This window comes from Salmo salar, chromosome ssa18, assembly GCF_905237065.1.
Source record: "Salmo salar chromosome ssa18, Ssal_v3.1, whole genome shotgun sequence".
Classification (NCBI taxonomy): Eukaryota; Metazoa; Chordata; class Actinopteri; order Salmoniformes; family Salmonidae; genus Salmo; species Salmo salar.
This window is the reverse complement of record NC_059459.1, coordinates 50,861,961-50,887,935: the sequence shown is the minus strand read 5'-3', so window position 1 is coordinate 50,887,935 and position 25,975 is coordinate 50,861,961. Positions and strand designations below refer to the sequence as shown.

The window sequence follows — 25,975 nt, the reverse complement described above, 5'->3', positions numbered from 1 at the left end:
GTCTCCGTCAGGTCAGTTGCCTTGGGCCGTTACTCTTCTCTATTTTTACAAATGAGTTGCCACTGGTCTTACACAAAGTTAGAATGACTGTGTATGCGAATGATCCCACACGCTACATGTCAGCACCCAAAGCCAGTGAGCTCACTGAAATTCTATATAACGAGTTGTCTGTTTCGGAATGGGTGATTTAAAAAAATAAACTGGTCTTAAAATGCTTTTATATGTATTTATTCGGTTCAAAATATTCTCTCACCTAAAACTCAACTGGAGTTGTACATAAGGGTGTGACCATTGACCAAGTTAAGGAAGCTAAACTCTTAGGTATAATATTGGATGGTCAATTATCATGGGCAAGTCATATTGACAAAGTTGTTGTAAAGATGGGGAGAGGTATGACTGTTTATAACAAATATTTTTCTCTGTTTTTGACACATCAACTGTACTAGTTGTTCAGGCTCTGGTCTTGTCCTATCTTGATTACTGTCCGGTAATATGAGCTAGTGCAGCAAAGAAAGACCTAGCCGCTGGTTCAAAACAGAGCAGCAAGCCTTGCCCTTAACCGCACATCCCAACTAACATCTACAACATGCAAGCCTGTCTTTCCTGGTTGAGAATATATTTAAATGCTTCTCTTCTAGTTGTTATGAGAAACATTGATTATACAGATTGTCTGTATAATCAAATGACATTCATCTTAGACACCCATACATATGCCACCAGGGGTCTCTTCACAGTCCGAAACTACTAATTCATGGCAACGCACAGTTTTATATAGAGCTGTGATTGCATAAAAGTCAGTTCCATCTCCAATTACTCAAGCAAACAGCAAAATGACCTGGAATGGCGGGGACTGTGATGGGAAACACACACATTCAAGAGGAGGTGATTACGAAATTTCAACCTGTGTGTCCTGATCGCTTCTGATGTGGGTGAGCAAAATCAACATGCATGCCTGGTTTGATCAGCATGTTAGCCTAGCCAAGGAGAGTCTCTCTTGGAGCTAGGCCTTTAATTCAACCACTTGGGGAAATTACGTTTTCAACAGAAATCACGGATGCGTGGTTCGGGAGCCATCTTGCCCCATTTGAAAGCAGTTAAGCCAAGCTTGATTTCAAGCAATAATGATACTCCTAGTTAAACAATTGTTTGTATTATTTAACTCCAAATATAGCTCCCGTCCAAATGTCATGAATTATATATACTGATGTCATCAGTCAACTCCATTACACTCGAATTATCATTTAATTACCACATTGAGTTATTGTAATGTTTGTTTGTCAATTAATCCCATAAAGGATGGGTTGCCAATTGGTGATTTGACACAAAAAAAATCATTAATTCTCAAAACTTAATTTAACCAGTGAGTGCTAGCCATGGCTAGCTATGCTAACTATTCTACCAGTCTGTTTTAAGGCTAGGCACCACCGACTAACAGGGATTTTTTTTCTTTATTTAGTCTCATCAGACTGAAGCTTTACCAGTTGAAAGTATACCTAATTACAATAAATTATTGAATTACAAGTTTTATTTATTTTAAAATGTAAATCTTAAAAATATGCAAATGAGGCAACCTTAAATGTGCATATTACGAGAATCTGTTTTTCAACAAGGCAATGTTTTTTTGTTTTGTGATTACAACACTCAATGGTCAGACTTGCAGATCAGTTTTTCAAAATATTGTTATTTCATGGAATTATTTTTAAAAACACTTCACATTTATGACGGATGCATATTTTGCATATATTTCCAGATAAAATGACACTTAGTCAAAACGACACAAGACATAAAAAAAGCCTCTGTAAAAGTCTGATTATAAGACCTAAGAACCTGTGTGGAATAATGTGAATGTACGTCCTTTAAAGACTGAGAACAATGTATTGGCGCACGGGGGACATGGCCATTTTCTCAAAATGACAATTTAAAGATGGGCTAATGCAATTAAAATGTACTTTTCATAAATATTACCATTTATGTAAGACTAATTAAACTCTTACTCTCACTTCTAAACTGACAAATAAACATAAAATATACCTTTTACAAATCCTAAGCTCCATTGAAGCAGCATCAGCTCTCACATCTCCTTTCTGATTGCTTCCAGTGTCACCAAAGTGCTGTCAAGCTACAATGGGTCCATCACATTTGATATAGCAGTGGCTCCCTCATTGAACGTGGCTGCTGCGGTGATGCGGCTTTTGCCCATGAAAACAGTTTTGGGGCATCGCGACCATATTACAAACATTAACTTCATACGACACGATTGAGTTTGACAATAGCCTGTGAAAAATCAGAGCGCCAAATTCAAAATCGCAAATCTAATCATTTCAATTTCTCAAACATACAACTATTTTACACCATTTTATAGATACACTTCTCCTGACTCGAACCACGCTGTCTGATTTCAAAAAGGCTTTACAGCGAAAGCAAAACATTAGGAGAGTACATGGACACAAATAACCACACAGCCATTTTCCAAGCAACTAGATGCATCACAAATACCCAAAACACAGCTAAATGAAGCACTAACCTTTGACGATCTTCATCAGATGACACTCCTAGGACATCATGTTACACAATACATGCATTTTGTTGTTCGATAAAATTCATATTTATATCCAAAAACAGCATTTTACATTGGCGCGTGACGTTCAGAACATATTTTCCCTCCAATACTGCCGGTGAATCAGCACAATTTACAAAAATACTCGTCATAAAGGTTGATAAAATATTAAACTGTCATTTAAAGAATTATAGATGAACATCTCCTTTATGCAAACGCTGTGACAGATTTAAAAAAAATCTTCAAGAGGAAAGCACACTTTGCAATAATCTGAGTACTGCGCTCAGAAAAATACACTAGGCAATACAGATACCCGCCATTTTGGAGTCATTTAAAATCATAAATAGCATTAGAAATATTCACTTACCTTTTGATCTTCATCAGAAGGCACTTCCAGGAATCCCAGGTCCACAATAAATGTTGTTTTGTTCGATAAACTCCATAATTTATGTCCAAATAGCTCCTTGTTGTTAGCGCATTTAGTTAGCTACTCCAAATGTAGGAAGCGCGCGGAAAATGTCATGACGAAAAGTAAAAGAAGTTATATTTACGTTCGTTCAAACATGTCAAACGTTGTAAAGCATCAATCTTTTGGGCCTTTTTCACTTAGAACTTCAATAATATTCCAACCGGACGATTCCAGTGTCTTGAAAAACGTTTTGGAACACAGCTACCTCTCAAGTGAACACGCGCCAATGAACTGATGTCCTTCCCTGAGTCACCAACTTCCCCACCTTCTTGTTCGCTCTCTGTTCATCATAGAAGCCTCAAACAACTTTCTAAAGACTAACATCTAGTGGAAGCCTTAGGAAGTACAAAATTAATCCTTAGTCACTGTGTGTTCGATAGGCAATGACTTGGAACAATTCCACGCATCAGATTTCCACTTCCTGGTAGGATTTTTCTCAGGTTTTTGCCTGCCATATGAGTTCTGTTATACTCACAGACATCATTCAAACCGTTTTAGAAACTTCAGAGTGTTTTCTTTCTAAATCGACTAATAATATGCATATCCTACCTTCTGAGTCTGAGTAGGAGGCAGTTTAATATGGGCACGTATTTCATCCAAAAGTGACAATACTGCCCCCTATGTGATAGGTGTCATAAGAGGTTAATTTGCATTCTGGGTTGCTACGTGCTACAATCTTTTGAAGAGGTTATCATTTGACATCCTATGATGTACAGGTACCATTTTCTGTGCAACCTCTCTATTAAAAAATGCATGACCTCCATGGTTTTTGTGACGGGGTGGATCTTCACCATTTTCTATGGCTCGCTGGTACCAGCACCAATGCACACACCTATCCCGTAGTTGGAAGTGAATCCTCCCTAGTGCCAAGTTCCATCGAAGGATACATGAATGTCTATTATGGCATCCTCATCCTCCTTCAGAAACTCTTATACAGTGGGCTCCAAAATTACTGGCACCCCTGACTGGCAATGCACAAACCATACTTAAAAAAATATAAACAATATAATTATAGAGAGCAACCAAAATACCAATATGTGAAAAATACTGTACTTTATTAATGTTTCAATGGAACCCAACAAAAGAATTTATTGATTTAAGGCAATGTCCTCCAAATCAAGGTTTCACAATTAATGGCACCCTTAAATATAATTGTAAATAACATCTACCAAAATTAAACCAGGAATTAAATTCCACTTATTTAAGTTTATCTAAGTGTTAAGGAACTATATTGAGCCATTACATCACTTCCTTTTTCACTAGGGTATAAAAATGAGGTAACACGCATGCAATATCCCTTTGTCATCCAACACCATAAAGAAAAGAAATGGCAGTTCAAAAGGGACAAATGGTCGTAGACCTTCATAAATCTGGTAATGGCTACAAGAAAATCCACAAACAATTGAATATACCACTGAGCACTATCAGGGAAATTATTAAAACATTCAAAAGATATGGAACAATTGAAAACCTCATGGGTAGAGGACGCAAATGCATTTTGCCCCACAGGATAGGGAGGAGGATCGTGAGATAAGCAACACAATCCCCAAGAATCACTGTGAAAGAATTGCAGGCCTTGGTGGCATCTTGGGGTCACCAGGTTTAAAAAAACACCATTAGACGCCACCTCCACAACCACAGGCTCTTTGGAAGGGTTGCCAGAAGAAAGCCCTTAATGATCCCAAGACACAGACGTAAGCGCTTGGAGCTTGCCAAACGTCTGGAGTTTGCCAAACGTCATTTAAATTATGATTGGAAGAAGGTGCTCTGGTCAGATGAGACCAAAATTGAACGTTTTGGTCAGATACAGCATCGGCATGTTTGGCGTCGAAACAGAGATGCATACAAGGAGAGGCACCTCATACTCAAATATGGTGGTGGGTCAGGGATGTCAGTGATGTTTTGGGGCTGTTTTTAATTCCAGGGGCACTGGTTAAGATTGATGGCATAATGAATTCCACCAAGTACCAGGCACTTTTGGCTGACAATCTGGTTGCCTCTGCCAGAAGGCTGGGACTTGGCCGTATGTGGACTTCCCAACAAGACAATGACCCAAAACATACCTCAAGATCCACACAGAAATGGTTCTGTGACAACAAAATCAACTAGACCTTAGACCCATTCTGTATAGTCTTCTGCTGGTGAGGTGATTTCATAGAGAGAGATGGATAGAGGACTCAGCTTTGAATCTGCCATCATGGTGTCTGTGACAGCATGGGCAGCACCATTGAGACTCTTAATTTTAAAGTAGTCAATTTTCTTCATATTTTGTGTTTGAAAAAAGCGTAAAGCTAGTATTGGTGAATAACTGCAACCTGCTCTACTGGAGTCCTGATTCAAATTTTGTCATTCATATTGTGGCCACTAGATTATGGTGATATAGCTTCAAGCCATTTACAAACCATAGGCAACCCAATTTGAAGAAGACAATGCTGTGATGATAGGCTGATCTGTCCCAACTCAAAGGAATCCCCACCCAGTTGACTACTTTAAAATAGTGGAAGCCCTCAATGGCAATGTCCATTCTAAAATGGTCTATATCCATCTCTATGGGTGAGCTGAAGCTTGACTTCTCTAACTCTGATGTAGCCAGGTCCACTTCCCCTTTTTGCATGCTGGTCCTGAGTGGCTTTGTGTACAGTAGCTAAAGCAAAAACACGGGGACACAGGGGAAGGGGCTAGAGGAGACTAGGCAAGAAGGGGAGGAAGATTTATGGAGGGGGGGGAGACTTTAAGTCCCTGGCCTCTGGAATGTTTTGATGGCCAAATCCCACAGCTTGACCCTTGACTGCTGCTGCTGCTCTGTTCCAAGGATTCCAGTCTGACTTGGAATAGGCGTATGCCACGGGCCCCCTCGCCTAGCACTCCCTTAGCCACTATGCAGAGGCGGGATTGGATGAATGCTTGTACACACATGCAGAATAGGCCACATGCGCTCGCACACACACTGTTGCTGCACTTGTAGTACCACTTAACCTCACCTCGTATGCATATACAACAGTGGAGGCTCCTCAGAGGAGGAAGGGGAGGACCATCCTACTCAATATTTTATTTTTTAACTGCTAGATATATTCACGTCTCCAAATAACTGATTTAAAACACACTGATTTGCAATGAAGGTGTACAGTTGCCTCAACTACCCTCTAGGGTAGCACCATACTGTAGCCGGAGGACAAACCTAGTAGGGTCATGGTTCTCACCCCCTTCCATAGATTTACACAGTAATTATGACAACTTCCAGAGGACATCCTCCAATTTATCGGAGCTCTTGCAATATGAACTGACATGTTGTCTTTCTGGACTATAATATCCTGTGTAGCGGTTATGGTATGAAGGTTTGGCTTGGAGAGTTTTTTTTTTGTGCCTGGTTGGTAACAGACAGCTGTTGTGTTGTGCACCGAAGTCCACAAGTGAAGTGACAAGGTGAGATGAGAGCGCGTTGATGTGAGAAGGATTTTTTTTTAAGTATATATTTCACCAGGAAGCCAGTTGAGAAAAAGTTCTCATTTACAACTGTGACCTGGCCAAAATAAAGCTAAGTAGTGCGACAAAAAACAAGAGTTACACATGGGATAAATGAAAGTACAGTCAATAACAATATATATATGTATGTATGTATGCATGTATGTGTGTGTGTGTGTGTGTGTATATATATATATATGTGTATGTGTGTGTGTGTATATATGTATGTATGTGTATATATGTATGTATGTGTGTATATGTATATGTGTGTATATGTATATGTGTATGTATATATATGTGTATATATATATATATATATATATATATATATATATATATATATATATATATATATATATATATATATATATATATATATATATATATATATGCATATAGATATATATAATGTGTGCATATGGAGTAAGGAGGTAAGGCAATAAATAGGCCATAGTAGCAAAGTAAGTACAATTTAGCAAATTAACACTGGAGTGATAGATGTGCAGATGGTGTGCAAGTAGAAATACTGGTGTGCAAAAGAGGAATAAAGTAAATTAAAAACAATATGGGGATGAGGTAGGTAGTTGGATGGGCTATTTACAGATGGGCTTTGTACAGCTGCAGCAATCGGTAAGCTGCTCAGATAGCTGATGCTTAAAGTTAGCGAGGGAGATATTAGTCTCCAACTTCAGTGATTTTTGCACTTCGTTCCAATCATTGGCAGCAGAGAACTGGAAGGAAAGGCGGACAAAGGAAGTGTTGGCTTTGGGGATGACCAGTGAGATATACCTGCTGGAGCGCGTGCTACGGGTGGGGGGTTGTTATGGTGACCAGTGAGCTGAGATAAGGCGGAGCTTTACCTAGCAAAGTCTTATAGATGACCTGGAGCCAGTGGGTCTGGCGACGAATATGTAGCGAGGGCCAGCCGACGAGAGCATACACGTCACAGTGGTGGGTGGTATATGGGGCTTTGGTGACAAAATGGATGGCACTGTGATAGACTGCATCCAGTTTGCTGAGTAGAGTGTTGGAGGCTATTTTGTAAATGACATCGCCGAAGTCGAGGATCGGTAGGATAGTCAATTTTACGACGGTATGTTTGGCAGCTTGAGTGAAGGAGGCTTTGTTGCGAAATAGGAAGCCGATTCTAGATTTAATTTTGGATTGGAGATGCTTAATGTCAGTCTGGAAGGAGAGTTTACAGTCTAGCAAGACACCTAGGTATTTGTAGTTGTCCACATATTCTAAGTCAGAACTGTCCAGAGTAGTGATACTAGTCGTGCGGGCGAGTGCGGGCAGCAATCGGTTGAAGAGCATGCATTTAGTTTTACTAACTTTTAAGAGCAGTTGGAGGCCACGGAAGGAGTGTTGTATGGCATTGAAGCTCGTTTGGAGGTTTGTTAACAGTGTTCCCCATAGAGACTGTCAGAGGTCCGGACAACAGGCCCTCCGATTTTACACACTGAACTCTATCTAAGAAGTAGTTGGTGAACCAGGCGAGGCAGTCATTTGAGAATGCAAGGCTATTGAGTCCGCCGATAAGAATATGGTGATTGACAGAGTCGAAAGCCTTGGCCAGGTCGTTGATGACGGCTGCACAGTACGGTCTTATATCGAAGGCGGTTATGATATCGTTTAGTACCTTCAGCGTGGCTGAGGTGCACCTGTGACAAGCTCGGAGACCGGATAGCACAGCGGAGAAGGTACGGTGGGATTCGAAATGGGCAGTGATCGGTTTGTTAACTTGGCTTTCGAAGACCTTGGAAAGGCAGGGCAGGATGGGTATAGGTCTGTAACAGTTTGGGTCTAGAGTGTCACCCCCTTTGAAGAGGGGGATGACCGCGGCAGTTTTCCAATCTTTAGGAATCTTGGACGATACATAAGAGGTTGAACAGACTAGTAATAGGGGTTGCAACAATGGCTGCGGATAATTTTTGAAAGAGTAGGTTCCAGGTTGTCTAGCCCAGCTGATTTGTATGGGTCAGCTCTTTCAGAACATCAGCTATCTGGGTGAAGGAGAAGCTGGGGAGGCTTGGGCAAGTAGCTGCGTGGGGTGCGGAGCTGTTGGCCGGGGTTTGGGTAGCCAGGAGGAAAGCATGGCCAGCCGTAGAGAAATGCTTATTTAAATTCTCGATTATCGTGGATTTATTGGTGGTGACAGTGTTTCCTAGCCTCAGTGCAGTGGGCAGCCGGGAGGAGGTGCTTTTATTCTTCATGGACTTTAGTGTCCCAGAACTTTTTGGAGTTAGAGCTGCAGGATGCAAATTTATGTTTGAAAAAGCTTGCCTTTGCTTTCCTAACTGACTGTGTGTATTGGTTCCTGACTTCCCTGAAAAGTTGCATATCGCGGGGACGATTCAATGCTAGTGCAGTTCTCCACAGGAAGTTTTTGTGCTGGTCGAGGGCAGTCAGGTCTGGAGTGAACCAAGGGCGATATCTGTTCTTAGTTCTACATTTTTTGAAAGGCGCATGCTCATTTAAGTTTGTGGAAGTTACTTTTAAAGAACAACCAGGCATCCTCTACTGACGGGATGACGTCAATATCCTTTCAGGATACCTGGGCCAGGTCGATTAGAAAGGCAGAAGTGTTTTAGGGAGTGTTTGACCATGGACCCATAACGGATGCAGGCAATGAGGCAGTGATTGCTGAGATCCTGATTGAAAACAGCAGAGGTGTATTTGGAGGGCAAGTTGGTCAGGATAATATCTATGAGGGTGCCCATGTTTATGGATTTGGGGTTGTACCTGGTGGGTTCCTTGATTATTTGTGTGAGATTGAGAGCATCTAGCTTAGATTGTAGGACAGCCGTGGTGTTAAGCATATCCCAGTTTAGGTCACCTAGCAGAACGAACTCTGAAGATAGATAGATAGATAGATAGATAGATAGATAGATAGATAGATAGGGGGCAATCAATTCACATATGGTGTCCAGGGCACAGCTGGGAGCTGAAGGGGGTCTATAACAGGTGGAAACAGTGAGACTTATTTCTGGAGAGATTCATTTTTAAAATTAGAAGCTCGAACTGTTTGGGCAGCGACCTGGAAAGTGTGACAGAACTTTGCAGGCTATCTCTGCAGTAGATTGCAACTCCTCCCCCTTTGGCAGTTCTATCTTGACGGAAAATGTTGTAGTTGGAGATGGAAATCTCAGAATTTTTGGTGGCCTTCCTAAGCCAGGATTCAGACACGGCAAGGACATCAGGGTTGGCGGAGTGTGCTAAAGCAGTGAGTGAAACAAACTTAGTGAGGAGGCCTCTGTTAACATGCATGAAACCAAGGCTTTTACAGTTACAGAAGTCAACAAATGAGCGCGCCTGGGGACACACAGGGCCTTGGTTAACCTCTACATCACCCGACGAACCGAGGAGGAGTAGGATGAGGGTACGGCTAAAGGGTATCAAAACTGGTCGTCAAGTGCGTTGGGGACAGAATAAAAGGAGCAGATTTCTGGGCATGGTAGAATAGAGTCAGGGCATAATGTACAGACGGGTATGGTAGGGTGTGGGTACAGTGGAGGTAAACCAAGGCATTGAGTGACGATAAGAGAGGTTGCATCTCTGGAGGCACTAGTTATGCTAGGTGAGGTCACCGCATGTGTAGGAGGTTGGACAAAAGAGGTATCTGAGGCATGTTGAGTGGGGCTAGGGGCTCCGCAGTAAAATAAAACAATGATAAATACCCTAAACAACACTATACAAGGCATATTGACATTAGAGAGAGACATAAAGCAATCAGTTGTTGATTGGGAGAGCTGGTTAAGACAACAGCTAATATGCTAAGACAACAGGTAAAAAGGAATTATACAACGAGCAATGTGATGCTTTATGTGGCTGCTATGAAAGTGAACTGTGTGTGCGGGTGATCAGGGGTGTATTCATTCCTCCAATTCTGTTGCAAAGGTTTCTTGAACGGAAGCAAACGGAACGAGGAGGGACCTATCTGAATTTGTCTAATAGAAGCTAATTATACTGTTTGGACTAATGATTCCACCCCAGATCAGTTGCGTCACTTGAGTGGGTTGAGTCACTGACGTGGTCTTCCTGTCTGGGTTGGCGCCCCCCCTTGGGTTGTGCCATGGTGGAGATCGTTGTGGGCTATACTCGGCCTTGTCTTAGGACGGTAAGTTGGTGGTTGGAGACATCCCTCTAGTGGTGTGGGGGCTGTGCTTTGGCAAAGTGGGTGGGGTTATATCCTGCCTGTTTGGCCCTGTCCGGGGGTATCATCGGATGGGGCCACAGTGTCTTCTGATCCCTCCTGTCTCAGCCGCCAGTATTTATGCTGCAGTAGTTTATGTGTCGGGGGGCTAGGGTCAGTCTGTTACATCTGGAGTATTTCTCTTGTCTTATCCGGTGTCCTGTGTGTATTTAAATATGCTCTCTCTAATTCTCTTTCTCTCTTTCTGTCTTTCTCTCGGAGGACCTGAGCCCTAGGACCATGCCTCAGGACTACCTGGTATGATGACTCCTTGCTGTCCCCAGTCCACCTGGCCGTGCTGCTGCTCCAGTTTCAACTGTTCTGCCTGCGGCTATGGAACCCTGACCTGTTCACCGGACGTGCTTGTTGCACCCTCGACAACTACTATGATTATTATTATTTGACCATGCTGGTCATTTATGAACATTTTAACATTTTAACATCTTGACCATGTTCTGTTATAATATCCACCCTGCACAGCCAGAAGAGGACTGGCCACCCCTCATAGCCTGGTTCCTCTCTAGGTTTCTTCCTAGGTTTTTGGCCTTTCTAGGGAGTTTTTCCTAGGGAGTTTTTCCTAGCCACCGTGCTTCTTTCACATGCTTTGCTTGCTGTTTGGGGTTTTAGGCTGGGTTTCTGTACAGCACTTTGAGAATATCAGCTGATGTACGAAGGGCTATATAAAAATAAATTTGATTTGATTAGATGCAGGCAAGAGTGTGCAAAGCAGTATTGAATGAGTCACTGTCTGTCACCTTGATTATTTCAGTTTGTCTCTCGACCTGGGCACCAATTATGCTGTAATAGAAACAAGGCCATGCTCATTAAAGAAAATGTGGCCTCCCTAATCTTGAACAGCATCAAACACAACTGATACACACTCACATCACAAACACACTATGCATAAACACATACTTGTTGGGTCTTGTCTGTACAGTTCTCTCTCTTTGTGTAGTCTCTCTAGCCACTATAACAGGAAGTGACAGCATAGCTACATCCTGTTTTGTAATTCTGCTGCATCAATGTTTGGGAGGTTTCTGAGGGCTCATATTGTCATTGGCAACGTTTGACACAAACAAGGTAAACACACCAGCAGCAGATCAGATAATGGCAATGGCACTCCTGAATGGCGCGCTCTCTTTCTGTCCCGTGTTCTCTATCTCGCTCGCTCTTCCCCTGATACATACAGGCTGCTGTACAGTGAAAGAAAGGGTGTGGATAGGATGTGGGTTGGAGAGAGGAGGAAGCCAGTCTGGAATCATTGTAATGATGGTGATTGTAACGTTAGATCAGACGAAAAGCCCATCACTATTTCTTGGATTTCAGTGTCATGCTGAGGGGTGAGTGGAGTGCAAAGTTTCTAGGCTGTGGGATAGAGATTAAATCACATTGCCTTGCTGTCCTGATGTATTTTGACTTAACACTCTTTCTCCTTAATCATGGACAGGGCCAGCATGAGCATGCTGAGATATCACACACACACACACACACCACAGGGCTATGACAGTCATGGAATTTTGGGCAGCTGCAACCTTCCTGTTTTTAGTCAGCTGTTTGTCCCCTCCTCCCCAAAAAGCATTAATTGTATTTTTATGACTGTCTTCATCCATAACCACCGGCTGCGCTGTTATACGGTATTTGTGTCAGCCCTACAAACACACACGCCTCCGATCAGACGACGTTCATGCGTATGCATAGTAATTGAAGCAAAGAGATACACGTGCAGACATTTGCACAAACACGTCCGCAGATGTCGGTCTACCTACCTGGACACATGGATGCATGCACAAACACATGCACTTACACAGCATGAGAGCATGACTCAGTGAGTGTATCAAAGGTGTGTGAGAAGTAGGACTTCCAGTCTGTTCTGGCTGATCAGCTTTGAGTAATTACCTTTTCATCTGTGAGAGGATTTGAGATTGGCAGGTGGTCTTGCTCGCTCACACTCACTCACTCTCTCTCTCTCTCTCACTTTGTCTTCTCATCAGCTGCCCAAATATGAGTCGGATACATTGTGTAGCAACTTCAGGGACTGTAGATGTGTCATTATGTTACACAGCTATTGACAAATAATACTTTATTTGATGTTAATTGATACTTTTTAAGATGTAATTCTCACTTGTTGTGTTGTGTTTTCACTTTGAACAGAAATAAGGGGTATGATGAGCCCTGAGCCACCTAGTGATGTCCCCATGGCTCCAGTCTGGAGCTGGAGAGGAAGGGAAACATTTTCAGAAAACGTTGACAGAAACAAGCATAATTCTTGGATCTGAATCAACTCGACCCCAAAAGACAGAAAAATAACAGAGAAAAAGACTGCTCATTACCAATCAAGAGACCGGATATACAATGGAATTAATTTTGAAAGGTGGCCACCGTTCTCATGGACTGGTAGGTATGTGTTGGGTTGCATTTTTAGCTTGCTAGCTACTTTAGCTAGCTTCAATATCGAGCGCACTAACATGGCTACTTAGCTAGCTAGCTATCTTCTTCTGTTTTCGGACTGTTTTGTACTCAAAGGAATTTAACGAAAGATAGCGACATCATGTAGCGACACTGCAAAAAACCCACAAGATCACCAATGCCTTTATTTCAACTAGCTAACTTTAGCTAGCTAAAGCTATATATGCAGATTGTTGACATGATAATGTTATTGTGTTTGGTTTGTAGATGATAATGCTAGCTAGCTAAGTGGTTGACAGCGTTTTTGGCCCAGGAACACCCCAAAAAATGCATCTAGCTATACAATTCGGTACAGTGACGTCACAAACACACAGGTGGGAACCTGAAGCTGTACCAGTTGTGGTTGTGCAAACCCCAACACTGAAAGAGAGGTAAGACATGCTATATTCATTTTTTTGTTATGCTTTGTGATTCAATAATTATTTGGTTGGTAATCGACCAAAATAGTTAGCAATATTTCCTCATGTGAACTACCCACCAGCACGTCTGAATGAATATCCAGTGTGGTTGGTCAATTATAAAATGGCTCATCTGCATGACATATGAACCATGGGTCATCAAGTAATAGCATTAGCATGAGACATGTTACACTGGTTACAGCACAATCCACATCCTGTTACTGTACCCCTTGACTTTTTCCACTTTTTTTTTTACGTTACAGCCTTATTCTAATATTGTTTTTTTTTAATCCTCAGTAGTCTACACACAATACCCCATAATGACCAAGGGAAAACAGGTTTTTAGAAATCTTTGCAACTGTATTAAAAATAAAAGACAAATGCCTTATTTGCTTAACGATTCAGATCCTTTGCAATGAGACTCGAAATTGAGCTTGGAGTCCACCTGTGGTAAATTCAGTTGACTGGACATGATTTGGAAAGGTACACACCTGTCTATATAAGGTCCCACAGTTGACAGTGCATGTCAGAGCAAATACTAAGTCATGAGGTCAAAGGAATTGTCTGTAGAGCTCCGAGACAGGATTGTGTTAGCGGTTTGCGACGGTTGCACTGTATTATCCTCAAAACGGGCAAAGAAGGTGTTTAGTTTGTCTGGAAGTGTGATGTCAATGTCCGTGACATGGCTGGTTTTCTTTTTGTAGTCTGTGATTTCCTTTAGACCATGCCACATACATCTCGTGTCTGAGCCATTGAATTGCGACTCCATTTTTGTCCCTGTACCGGAATTTCGCTTGTTTGATTGCCTTGCGGAAGGAATAACTACACTGTTTTTATTCAGCCATTTTGCAAGACCTCTTTCCATGATTTAAATGCGGTGGTTTGTTATGCTTTGGTTCAATAATTATTTGGTTGGTAATTGACCAAAATAGTTAGCAATGTTTGCCACACATTCAACTGTGCTAAATCGTGGCCTCTTTCTGTACCTCTGTCTCTCTCTTGCTTGTATACAGACATGCACAAGTATGTACAATAGGCCTACATATGCACGTACATGCATGCACACTCACATACAATGTGTTATGGGGGTCATGAAAATATTTCTGTAGAGCAGAGAGGAGATGCTAATTACAGGATCTCTACGGGAGCGCACTCAGTGTGGAGAATTTACTGCCAAGACGCTGTCATTACAGAGTGATGAGGGGAAGACGGGCTACAGGACGGAGGGGGATGGTGGGATGAGAGAGAGAGGGAGTGATGAGGGAGAGAGAGATGAGGAAGAGAAAGAAACTTGAGAAACAGGGTGAGAGAAATTAAAAGCTAAAAAAAAAACATGATGGAGAGACAGAAAAAGAGTGGTGGAGAGATGGAAAAGGGGAGCGGACTTGGATGAGAGTAGGGCATTATTTTTTCTAGACAGAATCTAAAAAATCAATCAGAAATACCAAAGTATGACTGCTGGCGATGCCCAGGAACAAGTGTGTGTGTCGTCGAGTCCTTTTTCTGTGTGTCTTTGTCCAGGTCAGTCAAATCAAATATTATTTGTCACATGTGTCGTAGACAATAGATGTAGACTAACATTAAAATGCTCACTTACGTGTCCTTTTCCAACAATGCAGAGTTGAAGGAAAAAAAGTGACACAAGGAATGAATACCCAGTGAATTATTAATATAAATAATGAGTCAAAATAACATGTCTCTATGGCAGGGTTTCTGTTCGCCGGTAAATGCCGCCTTTTGACAAAAATAATTATATATGAAAAGCCGATAAATACCAAATTGTCCGTGAGAAAAAAAATTATCCATTACAAAAAATGCTTTTTCATTGATGGAAATACCAGTCAATGTGTTCCAACTTCAAAGGCATATATACTTGATAGGCTAATAAATCCTCAAACTGCTTGGAAATTAGTGTCTGTGTTTATATGTTTACTCAAGCAAGGTCCTCATAAGGGACTTCAGCTAAGTGTTCCCTGATTGGGCAAAATTGGTGAAGATTGTGTTGATTATCCCCATTTCTAGTGTGCCCCCGAGGAGATTCTTAATCCAAAACATTAAAGACGGCCTTAAGTTCGCCTTATTGAGGACAAGTTAACGAGGCTGATGCTCATTGCAAGCTGCTCCAAGGAGTTGGACAGTTTTGACTTCCCATCAGCAGCAGCTCACTTTGAGCAGGCAAAGCATTGTAAAGTAAGCTTTCTCTCAATGAACCAGCCTTAACGAATTTCATTTACACTGAACAAAAATATAAACACACCATGTAAAGTGTTGGTCCCATGTGTCATGGCTTTGATACTGTGAACCATCAGATCCTCCTCTCCACCCTCTCCGAGTTGGGTATCTCTGGCGCGTCTCACTCTTGGATTGCGTCCTACCTGACAGGTCGCGCCTACCAGGTGGCGTGGCGAGAATCCGTCTCCGCACCACGTGCTCTCACCACTGGTGTCCCCCAAGGCTCAGTTCTAGGCCCTCTCCTATTCTCGCTATACACCAAGTCACTTGGCTCTGTCATATCCTCACATGGTCTCTCCTATCATTGCTACGCAGACGACACACAATTAATCTTCTCCTTTCCCCCTTCTGATAACCAGGTGGCGAATCGCATCTCTGCATGTCTGGCAGACATATCAGTGTGGATGACGGATCACCACCTCAAGCTGAACCTCGGCAAGACGGAGCTGCTCTTCCTCCCGGGGAAGGACTGCCCTTTCCATGATCTCGCCATCACGGTGGACAACTCTATTGTGTCCTCCTCCCAGAGTGCTAAGAGCCTCGGCGTGACCCTGGACAACACCCTGTCGTTCTCCGCTAACATCAAGGCGGTGACCCGATCCTGTAGGTTCATGCTCTACAACATTCGCAGAGTACGACCCTGCCTTACACAGGAAGCGGCGCAGGTCCTAATCCAGGCACTTGTCATCTCCCGTCTGGATTACTGCAACTCCCTGTTGGCGGGGCTCCCTGCCTGTGCCATTAAACCCCTACAGCTCATCCAGAACGCCGCAGCCCGTCTGGTGTTCAACCTTCCCAAGTTCTCTCACGTCACCCCGCTCCTCCGCACACTCCACTGGTTTCCAGTTGAAGCTCGCATCTGCTACAAGGCCATGGTGCTTGCCTACGGAGCTGTGAGGGGAACGGCACCTCCGTACCTTCAGGCTCTGATCAGGCCCTACACCCAAACAAGGGCACTGCGTTCATCCACCTCTGGCCTGCTGGCCCCCCTACCTCTGTGGAAGCACAGTTCCCGCTCAGCCCAGTCAAAACTGTTCGCTGCTCTGGCACCCCAATGGTGGAACAAGCTCCCTCACGACGCCAGGACAGCGGAGTCAATCACCACCTTCCGTAGACACCTGAAACCCCACCTCTTTAAGGAATACCTGGGATAGGATAAAGCAATCCTTCTGACCCCCCCCCCCCCCAAAAAAAGACATGTACTATTGTAAAGTGGTTGTTCCACTGGATATCATAAGGTGAATGCACCAATTTCTAAGTCGCTCTGGATAAGAGCGTCTGCTAAATGACGTAAATGTAAATGTCATGAGCTGAAATAAAAGATCCCAGAAATGTTCCATCTACACAATGTTATTTCTCTCAAATTTGTTTACATCCCTGTTGGTGAGCATTTCTCCTTTGCTAAAATAATCCATCCACCTGACAGGTGAGGCATATTAAGAAGCAGATTAAATTAACATTCTGCAGCGATACGCCATCCCATCTGGTTTGTGCTTAGTGGGACTATCATTTGTTTTTCAACAGGACAATGACCCAAAACACACCTCCAGGCTGTGTAAGGGCTATTTGACCAAGAAGGAGAGTGATGGAGTGCTGCATCAAATGACCTGGCCTCCACAATCACCAGACCTCAACCCAAGACTGTTGAAAAAGCATTCCAGGTGAAGCTGGTTGAGAGAATGCCAAGAGTGTGCAAAGCTGTCAAGGCAAATGGTGGCTACTTTGAAGAATATTTTTTTTTGTTTACTACATGTTTCCATATGTTATTTCATAGTTTTGATGTCTTCACTATTATTCTACAATGTATAAAATAGTAAGAATAAAGGAAAACCCTTGAATGAGTAGGTGTGTCCAAACTTTAGACTGGTGCTGTAGGTAGGAGGTACTGAATGTCATTTTGGACATTTACAAGTGGATGTGAATGAGAGACATTGTGCAAATGAACAAAGTTGTGACGCATGCGTGTCTGAAGGAAGAACAGTACTGCCTCTAAAGCAGCATGTGTACACACTGTGTCTGTTTGGAGTCGCTAGGGCGGTTGGCCTGCATGCTCTGCTAGGAGAAGATGGGGGAGGAGAGCACACTGGTCGAGAATGGAGAGGAGAAAAACGCAAGGAAATCAAAAGATAACACAGAACTCATCCAAAGGATTTTGACTTCTCAAACATGGCAGAAGCTTACACAATATGATGGCCCGTCACCTTATTAATTCAGTAGCTTACTTATAAGTAGGAAGTTAAACTTCGAATTATCCATTAACACCCCTATCTTTTTTCATGCAGGAATAAAAAATAAACACTTCAGAAATCTCTTGCTGCATTTGTAAACGCAGATCGTAAATGCATCTTATTGTAATTTGTGCTCGGCATTACTGATTTTTTTTGCTTCAGTTGCACTTCAGTTGCAAATTTTCCTAATGGGAACCCTGCTATATGTATATAGTCAGCGGCTTGTGTGTGTGTGTGCGTGTCTCCCTGAGTGATTCATCTACCCACAAACCCATATGAAGGTGAATGGTGACTTTCTCCAGACCTCTTTGTAGACCTCTCTTTGTCTCACAGATTGTTACTGGTCTGACAATCCGTTCATTTATCCTATTTAATCACGTGTGATTCCTTTTCCCCTTTCCTGTGTCATTGTAATAGGTCACTTTTTGTCTCATCAGGATCATTGATTGTGATAGGACTTTTTTGTTTCTATGGCTTTATAATGATGATTGTCGGTGATTGGTTCTATTTGTCTAATTTCAGTATCATTGATGGTTATTGATTATTTTTGTGTCTCATGGCAATATTATGGAATGTGAGTGGTTGTCGTTGTCCAATATGACTGTGTTTGGTCCTTCTTGTTTCAGACCTGTCTAAGAACCGTCTCTGTGAGCTGCCAGAGGAGCTGTGCCAGTTCATCTCCTTGGAGACGCTCAGCCTGTACCACAACTGTATTCGCTCCCTCACCCCCAGCCTTTGTCATCTACAGGCTCTCACTTACCTTAACCTCAGGTAACACATACACATACTGGTCGCACAAACAACTTTTCAAGTCGTTGCACCTGTTCAGTTGCCTGCTTGTGCGTGTATGACTTTTCATCATTGTTCTGTGTGTCTCCGTCCTTGCAGCCGTAACCTTATCTCCAACCTGCCCCCCTCGGTGTGTCAGCTCCCCCTCCTGCGAGTCCTGATCGTCAGCAACAACAAGCTGTTGGCCCTGCCCGCCTCCATACACACCCTCACACACCTCCGACAGCTGGTACGTAGTAACATATACCCATGCCTCAATTTACCCACTACCACACACAGGGCTCTCTGATCTCGGTCTTTTTCTCTAGGTATTTCTCTCTCCTTTTGCCATCTTTGCTCAAGCTATATCTCTTGCAGTCTTTAACTCTTGCGGTCACGTTTACCTTAGGTACTCTATCTGTTCCTCTCTTCATACTCTCCTGCTCTAATTGTTTTATTTCTGCCCTCTTGCTGACTCTCACACCTGCATTTCTGTCATATTGTGTCTCTGTTCTGACCTAAAGCTCATTTTTTTCCTCTCTCGCTTCTTCACCCCCCCCGCTTGTTCTGTCTTTGGTGTGTAAGCCTGGGTTGCAGTTAGACTTTTGATTATTTTGTTTCCCATCTCCCGCTCCTGTAGGATGTGAGTTGTAATGATCTGCAGTGTCTTCCGGTGGAGCTGGGTCAGCTGGAGTGCCTGAGAGACCTCAACCTGAGAAGGAATCGGCTCACCATGCTGCCCAAAGGTAAGACACACACACCTGACCTTTGACCCCTTCATACACCCTATACACCCCACCTCCGTGCTTCAGTGTCTCCCTGAACCCCCCCCCCCCAAAATAAAGTTTCCTGGCCTGTATACCACTATCCACCCCGCAGCTCCTGTGTCCCGACTCCCCACTAAGTCTCTCAATACCCGTCTCTGATCCCTTAGATACAGTAAGTATACCATCATGGCTTCAACTTCTATGCTTTACACACTGTATACACTAACCCTACCCTACCCTAAGTCCTTAACAGTTCTCCAAGCTAAAGTGTAGTCTTTCTCTGAAACCTTAAGTCTCCTTTGCCTAAGTACATTACTAATATTCTTAAAACAAATCTTAAAATGTGAAGGTCTGACCCTTTTTCTCAGAATTGGGCTACTCTGTACCTAATATTGTTATTGACCCTAGAGTTGGACCCTTGAGTTATCGAGTCTTCTGTAATGCCCCCGATGACTCTCACCCCTTTTTTCCTTTAAGTCCACCTTTTCCTAACCTAGTTGTTGACGCGCTACTTCCACCACTGACTCCTTTCTAACGCTTAACCGCTCTTTAACTCAGTTGTTAAACACACCAGACAACCCCAGAAGTATAGGCCTAAGTACCACTACCAGATGCTTTAGCACAAACAAACCATAAATTAATATTACTGTAATTTCCGGACTATTAAGCGCACCTGAATATAAGCCGCACCCACTGAATTTAAAACAAATTATTATTTTGAACATAAATAAGCCGCACATGTCTATAAGCCGCAGGTGCCTACCGGTACATTGAAACAAATGAACTTTACACAGGCTTTAACAAAACACGGCTTGTAACAAAAATAAATAGGCTTTAACGAAACACGGCTTGTAACAAAAAATACAAAATTTGCAGTAAGCTTTAGTTGTCAATTCCTCACGCTGCTTTTTCCAACGTCTTATCACCGACTCATTAAGACCAAGCTCCCGTGCAGCAGCTCTATTTCCTTTTCCAACAGCCAGATCAATGGCCTTCAACTTGAAAGCTGCATCATATGCATTTCTCTGTGTCTTTGCCATGATGAGGGTGACAAAATGACTACCGTAATCAGAATGATGGGAAGTTTGAGAGCGCTCGATTTAATCTAAACAGTAAACAAAAAAGTTGTTTGACCTTAACCCGTTCGGCAATTTCCTTGGTCTAATGAAAGCTTCATGCCGCCAAAAAACTGAGCACGTCACAGAATGTGTTTTTTGGGAGAAAAAAATGGAAAGCGGGAAAAATCCATATATTAGCCGCGTCATTGTTTAAGCCGCGGGGTTCAAAGCGTGGGAAAAAAGTTGCGGCACATAGTCTGGAATATACGGCAAACAACATGGCACTGAAATCGCACAGCAAAACAACCTGGCTGCCTGTGACGGTATGTCCTGTAAGGTACCAGTATAGCTCTGGCCTCACAGCACCCCTCCATTCTCCAATCCTGCCTTGAGCTCTCCTCAAAACTCCAACCTATTGACTACAGGCTCTCAATGCAAGATAACTTAGGTTACCACTAACACAAGTTCCTCCTTCATATGAGTCAAAACAGTTTGAGAAATGATGATCGAGGCCTTATTTTAATTGAATTAAACTGGAATGCTAAACCATAGTTTCATTTAAAGCATTGAATTGATACTGCCGAAACTTTATTTTATTATTTCCCATGATACGCTAATTTCCATGATGATTGGATATCAGCTCGATATTAAACTACACCCTCCCTCTCAGAGTTGTCAGAGTTGCCCCTGGTCCGGTTAGACGTTTCCTGTAACTGCATCTCCCACGTGCCCGTGTGCTACCGCCACCTGCGCCACCTCCAGACCATTATATTGGACAACAACCCCTTGCAGCAGCCGACGGCCCAGGTCTGTTCCAAGGGGAAGTTCCACATCTTCAAGTTCCTCAACATCGAGGCCTGCAAGAGAAGCCAGGAGGAACTGGAGAGAGCCCTGAGACCCACCGGGTACAACAGCTGGTGAGAGGGATGGGATGGGAGAGAGGGAGGGGGATATTTGGAGAGAGATTATCTAAATGGCTTAACTTCATTTTATTATCATTATAAGAGATGAGTAAGGGAGGGAGGAGAGTGGGAGAGGATGGGAGGATATAGAGGAGTTTTCTCCTGTACTATTGTATACTTTTTAACTGTGTGTGTACTGGTGGGTGTGTGTACTGGTCTGTGTGTAAGAATGCTGTTAATCGACTACAGCTCAGCATTTAACCTCTCTAGGGTAGGTGGCACCAAATCGTCCCACCTACGCAACAGCCAATCTAATCCCGTGGCGCGATATTCAAATACCTTAGAAATGCTATTACTTCAATTTCTCAAACATATGACTATTTTACACCATTTTAAAGACAAGACTCTCCTTTATCTAACCACACTGTCCGATTTTCAAAAAGGCTTTACAACGAAACCAAAACATTAGATTATGTCAGCAGAGTACCCAACCAGAAATAATCAGACACCCATTTTTCAAGCTAGCATATAATGTCACATAAACCCAAACCACAGCTAAATGTAGCACTAACCTTTGATGATCTTCATCAGATGACAACCCTAGGACATTATGTTATACAATACATGCATGTTTTGTTCAATCAAGTTCATATTTATATCAAAAACCAGCTTTTTACATTAGCATGTGACGTTCAGAACTAGCATACCCCCCGCAAACTTCCGGGGAATTTACTAAATTACTCACGATAAACGTTCACAAAAAGCATAACAATTATTTTAAGAATTATAGATACAGAACTCCTCTATGCACTCGATATGTCCGATTTTAAAATAGCTTTTTTGGTGAAAGCACATTTTGCAATATTCTAAGTACATAGCCCAGCCATCACGGGCTAGCTATTTAGACACCCAGCAAGTTTAGCCTTTACCAAAATCAGATTTACTATTACAAAAGTTTGATTACCTTTGATGTTCTTTGTCAGAATGCACTCCCAGGACTTCTACTTCAATAACAAATGTTGGTTTGGTCCCAAATAATCCATCGTTATATCCAAACAGCGGCGTTTTGTTCGTGCGTTCAAGAAACTATCCGAAATGGTAAATCAGGGTTACGAGCATGGCGCATTTCGTGACAAATAAATTCTAAATATTCCATTACCGTACTTCGAAGCATGTCAACCGCTGTTTAAAATAAATTTTTATGCAATTTATCTCGTAAAAAAGCGATAATATTCCGACCGGGAATCTGCATTTCGGTAAATAGAGGGAAAAAAAAGAAAGACGGGGGCGATCAGTGCACGCGCCTAAGCCCACTGTCCCCTGATCGGCCACTTGACAAAGGCGATAATGTGTTTCAGCCTGGGGCTGGAATGACGACATTCAGCTTTTTCCCGGGCTCTGAGAGCCTATGGGAGCCGTGGGAAGTGTCACGTTACCGCAGAGATCCTTTGTTTTGGAAAGAGATGTCAAAGAAAGCCAATAAATGGTCAGACTTTAGGGTGTTTTCTATCCATTTCTAATAAGTATATGCATATTCTAGTTACTGGGTAGGAGTAGTAACCAGATTAAATCGGGTACGTTTTTTATCCAGCCGTGTAAATACTGCCACCTAGCCCTAAGAGGTTAACACCATAGTACCCTCTAAACTCGTCATTAAGCTCAAGACCCTGGGTCTCAACCCCACCCTATGCAACTGCGTCCTGGACTTCCTGATGGGCCGCCCCCAGGTGGTGAGGGTAGGTAACAACATCTCCACCCCGCTAATCCTCAACACTGGGACCCCACAAGGGTGCGTTCTCAGCCCTCTCCTGTACTCCCTGTTCACCCATGACTGCGTGGCCATGCGTGACTCCAACTCAATCAAGTTTGCAGACAACACTACAGTGGTAGGCTTGATTACCAACAACGACGAGACGGCCTACAGGGAGGAGGTGAGGGCCCTCGGAGTGTGGTGTCAGGAAAATAACCTCACACTCAATGTCAGCAAAACAAAGGAGATGTTCGTGGACTTCAGGAAACAGTAGAGGGAGCAGCCCCCTATCCACATCGACGGGACAGTAGTGGAGAAGGTGGGAAGTTTTAAGTTCCTCGGCGTACACATCACGGACAAACTGAAATGGTCCACCCACACAGATAGCGTGGTGAAGAAGACGCTGCAGCGCCTCTTCAACCTCAGGAGGCTGAAGAAATTCGGCTTGTCACCAAAAGCACAATCGAGAGCATACTGTCGGGCTGTATCACCGCCTGGTACGGCAACTGCCCTGCCCACAACCGCAAGGCTCTCCAGAGGATAGTAAGGTCTGCACAACGCGTCACCGGGGGCAAACTACCTGCCCTCCAGGACACCTACACCACCCGATGTCACAGGAAGGCCAAAAAGATCATCAAGGACAACAACCACCCGAGCCACTGCCTGTTCACCCCGCTATCATCCAGAAGGCGTGGTCAGTACAGGTGCATCAAAGCGGGGACCGAGAGACTGGAAAACAGCTTCTATCTCAAGGCCATCAGACTGTTAAACAGCCATCACGAACATTTGAGGGGCTGATGCCAACATACTGACTCAACTCTAGCCACTTTAATAATGGAAAAATTGCTGTAATAAATGTATCACTAGCCACTTTTTTAAACAATGCCACTAATGTTTACATACCCTACATTACTCATCTCATATGTATATACTGTACTCTATACCATATACTGCATCTTGCCTGTGCCGTTCGGGCATCACTCATTCATATATTTTTATGTACATATTCTTATTCATTCCTTTACGCTTGTGTGTATAAGGTAGTTGTTGTGAAATTGTTAGGTTAGATTACTTGTTAGATATTACTGCATGGTCGGAACTAGAAGCACAAACATTTCGCTGCACTCGCATTAACATCTGCTAACCATGTGTATGTGACAAATACAATTTGATTTGGTGTTTGTACTTGTGTACTGGTGTTTTGTACTTGTGTGTGTACTAGTGTTTTGTACTGGTGTTTATACTTGTGTGTGTACTGGTGTTTATACTTGTGTGTGTGTGTACTGGTGTTTATACTTGTGTACTGGTGTTTATACTTGTGTACGTGTGTGTGTACTGGTGAGTCGGTGTACAGGTGCGTGTGTGTACTGGTATGTAGGGTGTGTGTGTGTGTGTGTGTGTGTGTGTGTGTGTACCTGTGTACGGGTGGGTGTGTGTGTGTGTGTACTTGTGTTCTGGTGTGTGTGTGTGTACCTGTGGTGTGTGTACCTGTGTACTGGTGGGTGGGTGTGGGTGTACTGCTGTGAGTGTGTGTGTGGGTGTACTGGTGTGTGTGTGTGTGTGTGTGTGTACTATTTTGTACTTGTGGGTGTGTGTACTTGTGTTATTTGGGTGTGGGTGTACTTGTGTGTATGTGTGTGTACTGGTGTGTGTGTGTACTGGTGATTCGGTGTGCTGGTGCGTGTGTGTGTACTGGTATGTAGGTGTGTGTGTGTGTGTGTGTACTGGTATGTAGGTGTGTGTGTGTACGGGTGGGTGTGTGTGTGTGTACTTGTGTTCTGGTGTGTGTGTACCTGTGGTGTGTGTACCTGTGTACTGGTGTGTGTGTGGGGGTACTGCTGTGAGTGTGTGTGTGTGTGTGTGTGTGTGGGTGTACTGCTGTGAGTGTGTGTGTACTATTTTGTGTGTGTGTGTGTGTGTGTTTGTGTGTTTGTGTTTGTACTGGGGTGTGTGTGTTTGTGTTTGTACTTGGGTGTGTGGGTGTACTGGTATGTGGGTGTGTGTTTGTGTTTGTACTGGGGTGTGTGTGTTTGTGTTTGTACTTGGGTGTGTGGGTGTACTGGTATGTGGGTGTGTGTTTGCACTGGTGGGTGCACTGGTGTGGGTGCACTGGTGTGAGTGTGTGTGTACTATTTTGTACGTGGGTGTGTGTGTGTGTGTGTTTGTACTGGTGTTTGTACTGGTGTTTGTACTTGTGGGTGTCCTGGTGTGTGTGTGTTTGTACTGGTGTTTGTACTGGTGTTTGTACCTGGGTGTGTGTGTGTGTTTGTACTGGTGTTTGTACTTGTGGGTGTCCTGGTGTGTGTACTGGTGTGGGTGTGTGTGTGTACTTGTGTACTGGTGTGTGTTTGTACTTGTGGGTGTCCTGGTGTGTGGGTGTCCTGGTGTGTGTGTGTACTGGTGTTTGTACTTGGGTGTGTGTGGGTGTATTGGTGTGTGGGTGTATTGGTGTGTGGGTGTATTGGTGTGTGTTTGTACTGGTGTTTGTACTTGTGGGTGTCCTGGTGTGTGGGTGTGTGGGTGTCCTCGTGTGTGTGTGTGTGTGTGTGTGTGTGTGTACTGGTGTTTGTACTTGGGTGTACTGGTGTGTGTGTGTGTGTGTGTGTGTGTGTGTGTGTGTGTGTGTGTGTGTGTGTGTGTTTGTACTGGTGTGGGGGGGGGGTTGTACTGGTGTTTGTACGTGGGTGTTTGGGTGTACTGGTGTGTGTGTTTGTACTGGTGTG

The 25,975-nt window shown here is 43.3% G+C and overlaps 1 protein-coding gene across 12 annotated transcripts in view; it reads left to right on the top strand.

Moving 5' to 3' along the window:
• LOC106577444 (leucine-rich repeat and calponin homology domain-containing protein 4) overlaps nucleotides 1-25,975 on the top strand; it is a 76,886-nt gene that overhangs the window by 25,716 nt on the left and 25,195 nt on the right. For 10 of the 12 annotated variants that reach the window (XR_006760455.1, XR_006760454.1, XR_006760452.1 and 7 more), the window contains exons 2-5: nucleotides 18,634-18,778; nucleotides 18,896-19,025; nucleotides 19,416-19,521; nucleotides 21,271-21,517. Coding sequence is in view for 1 of the 12 variants with exons in the window: in XM_014155424.2 (XP_014010899.1) it covers nucleotides 18,634-18,778; nucleotides 18,896-19,025; nucleotides 19,416-19,521; nucleotides 21,271-21,517 (628 nt within the window). In the remaining 11 variants the exon portion in view is untranslated. Of the gene's footprint in view, nucleotides 1-11,203; nucleotides 13,082-13,356; nucleotides 13,521-17,303; nucleotides 17,441-18,633; nucleotides 18,779-18,895; nucleotides 19,027-19,415; nucleotides 19,522-21,270; nucleotides 21,518-25,975 lie in introns of those variants that run through there. The other 2 variants (XR_006760457.1, XR_006760456.1) reach the window with 2 other exon arrangements.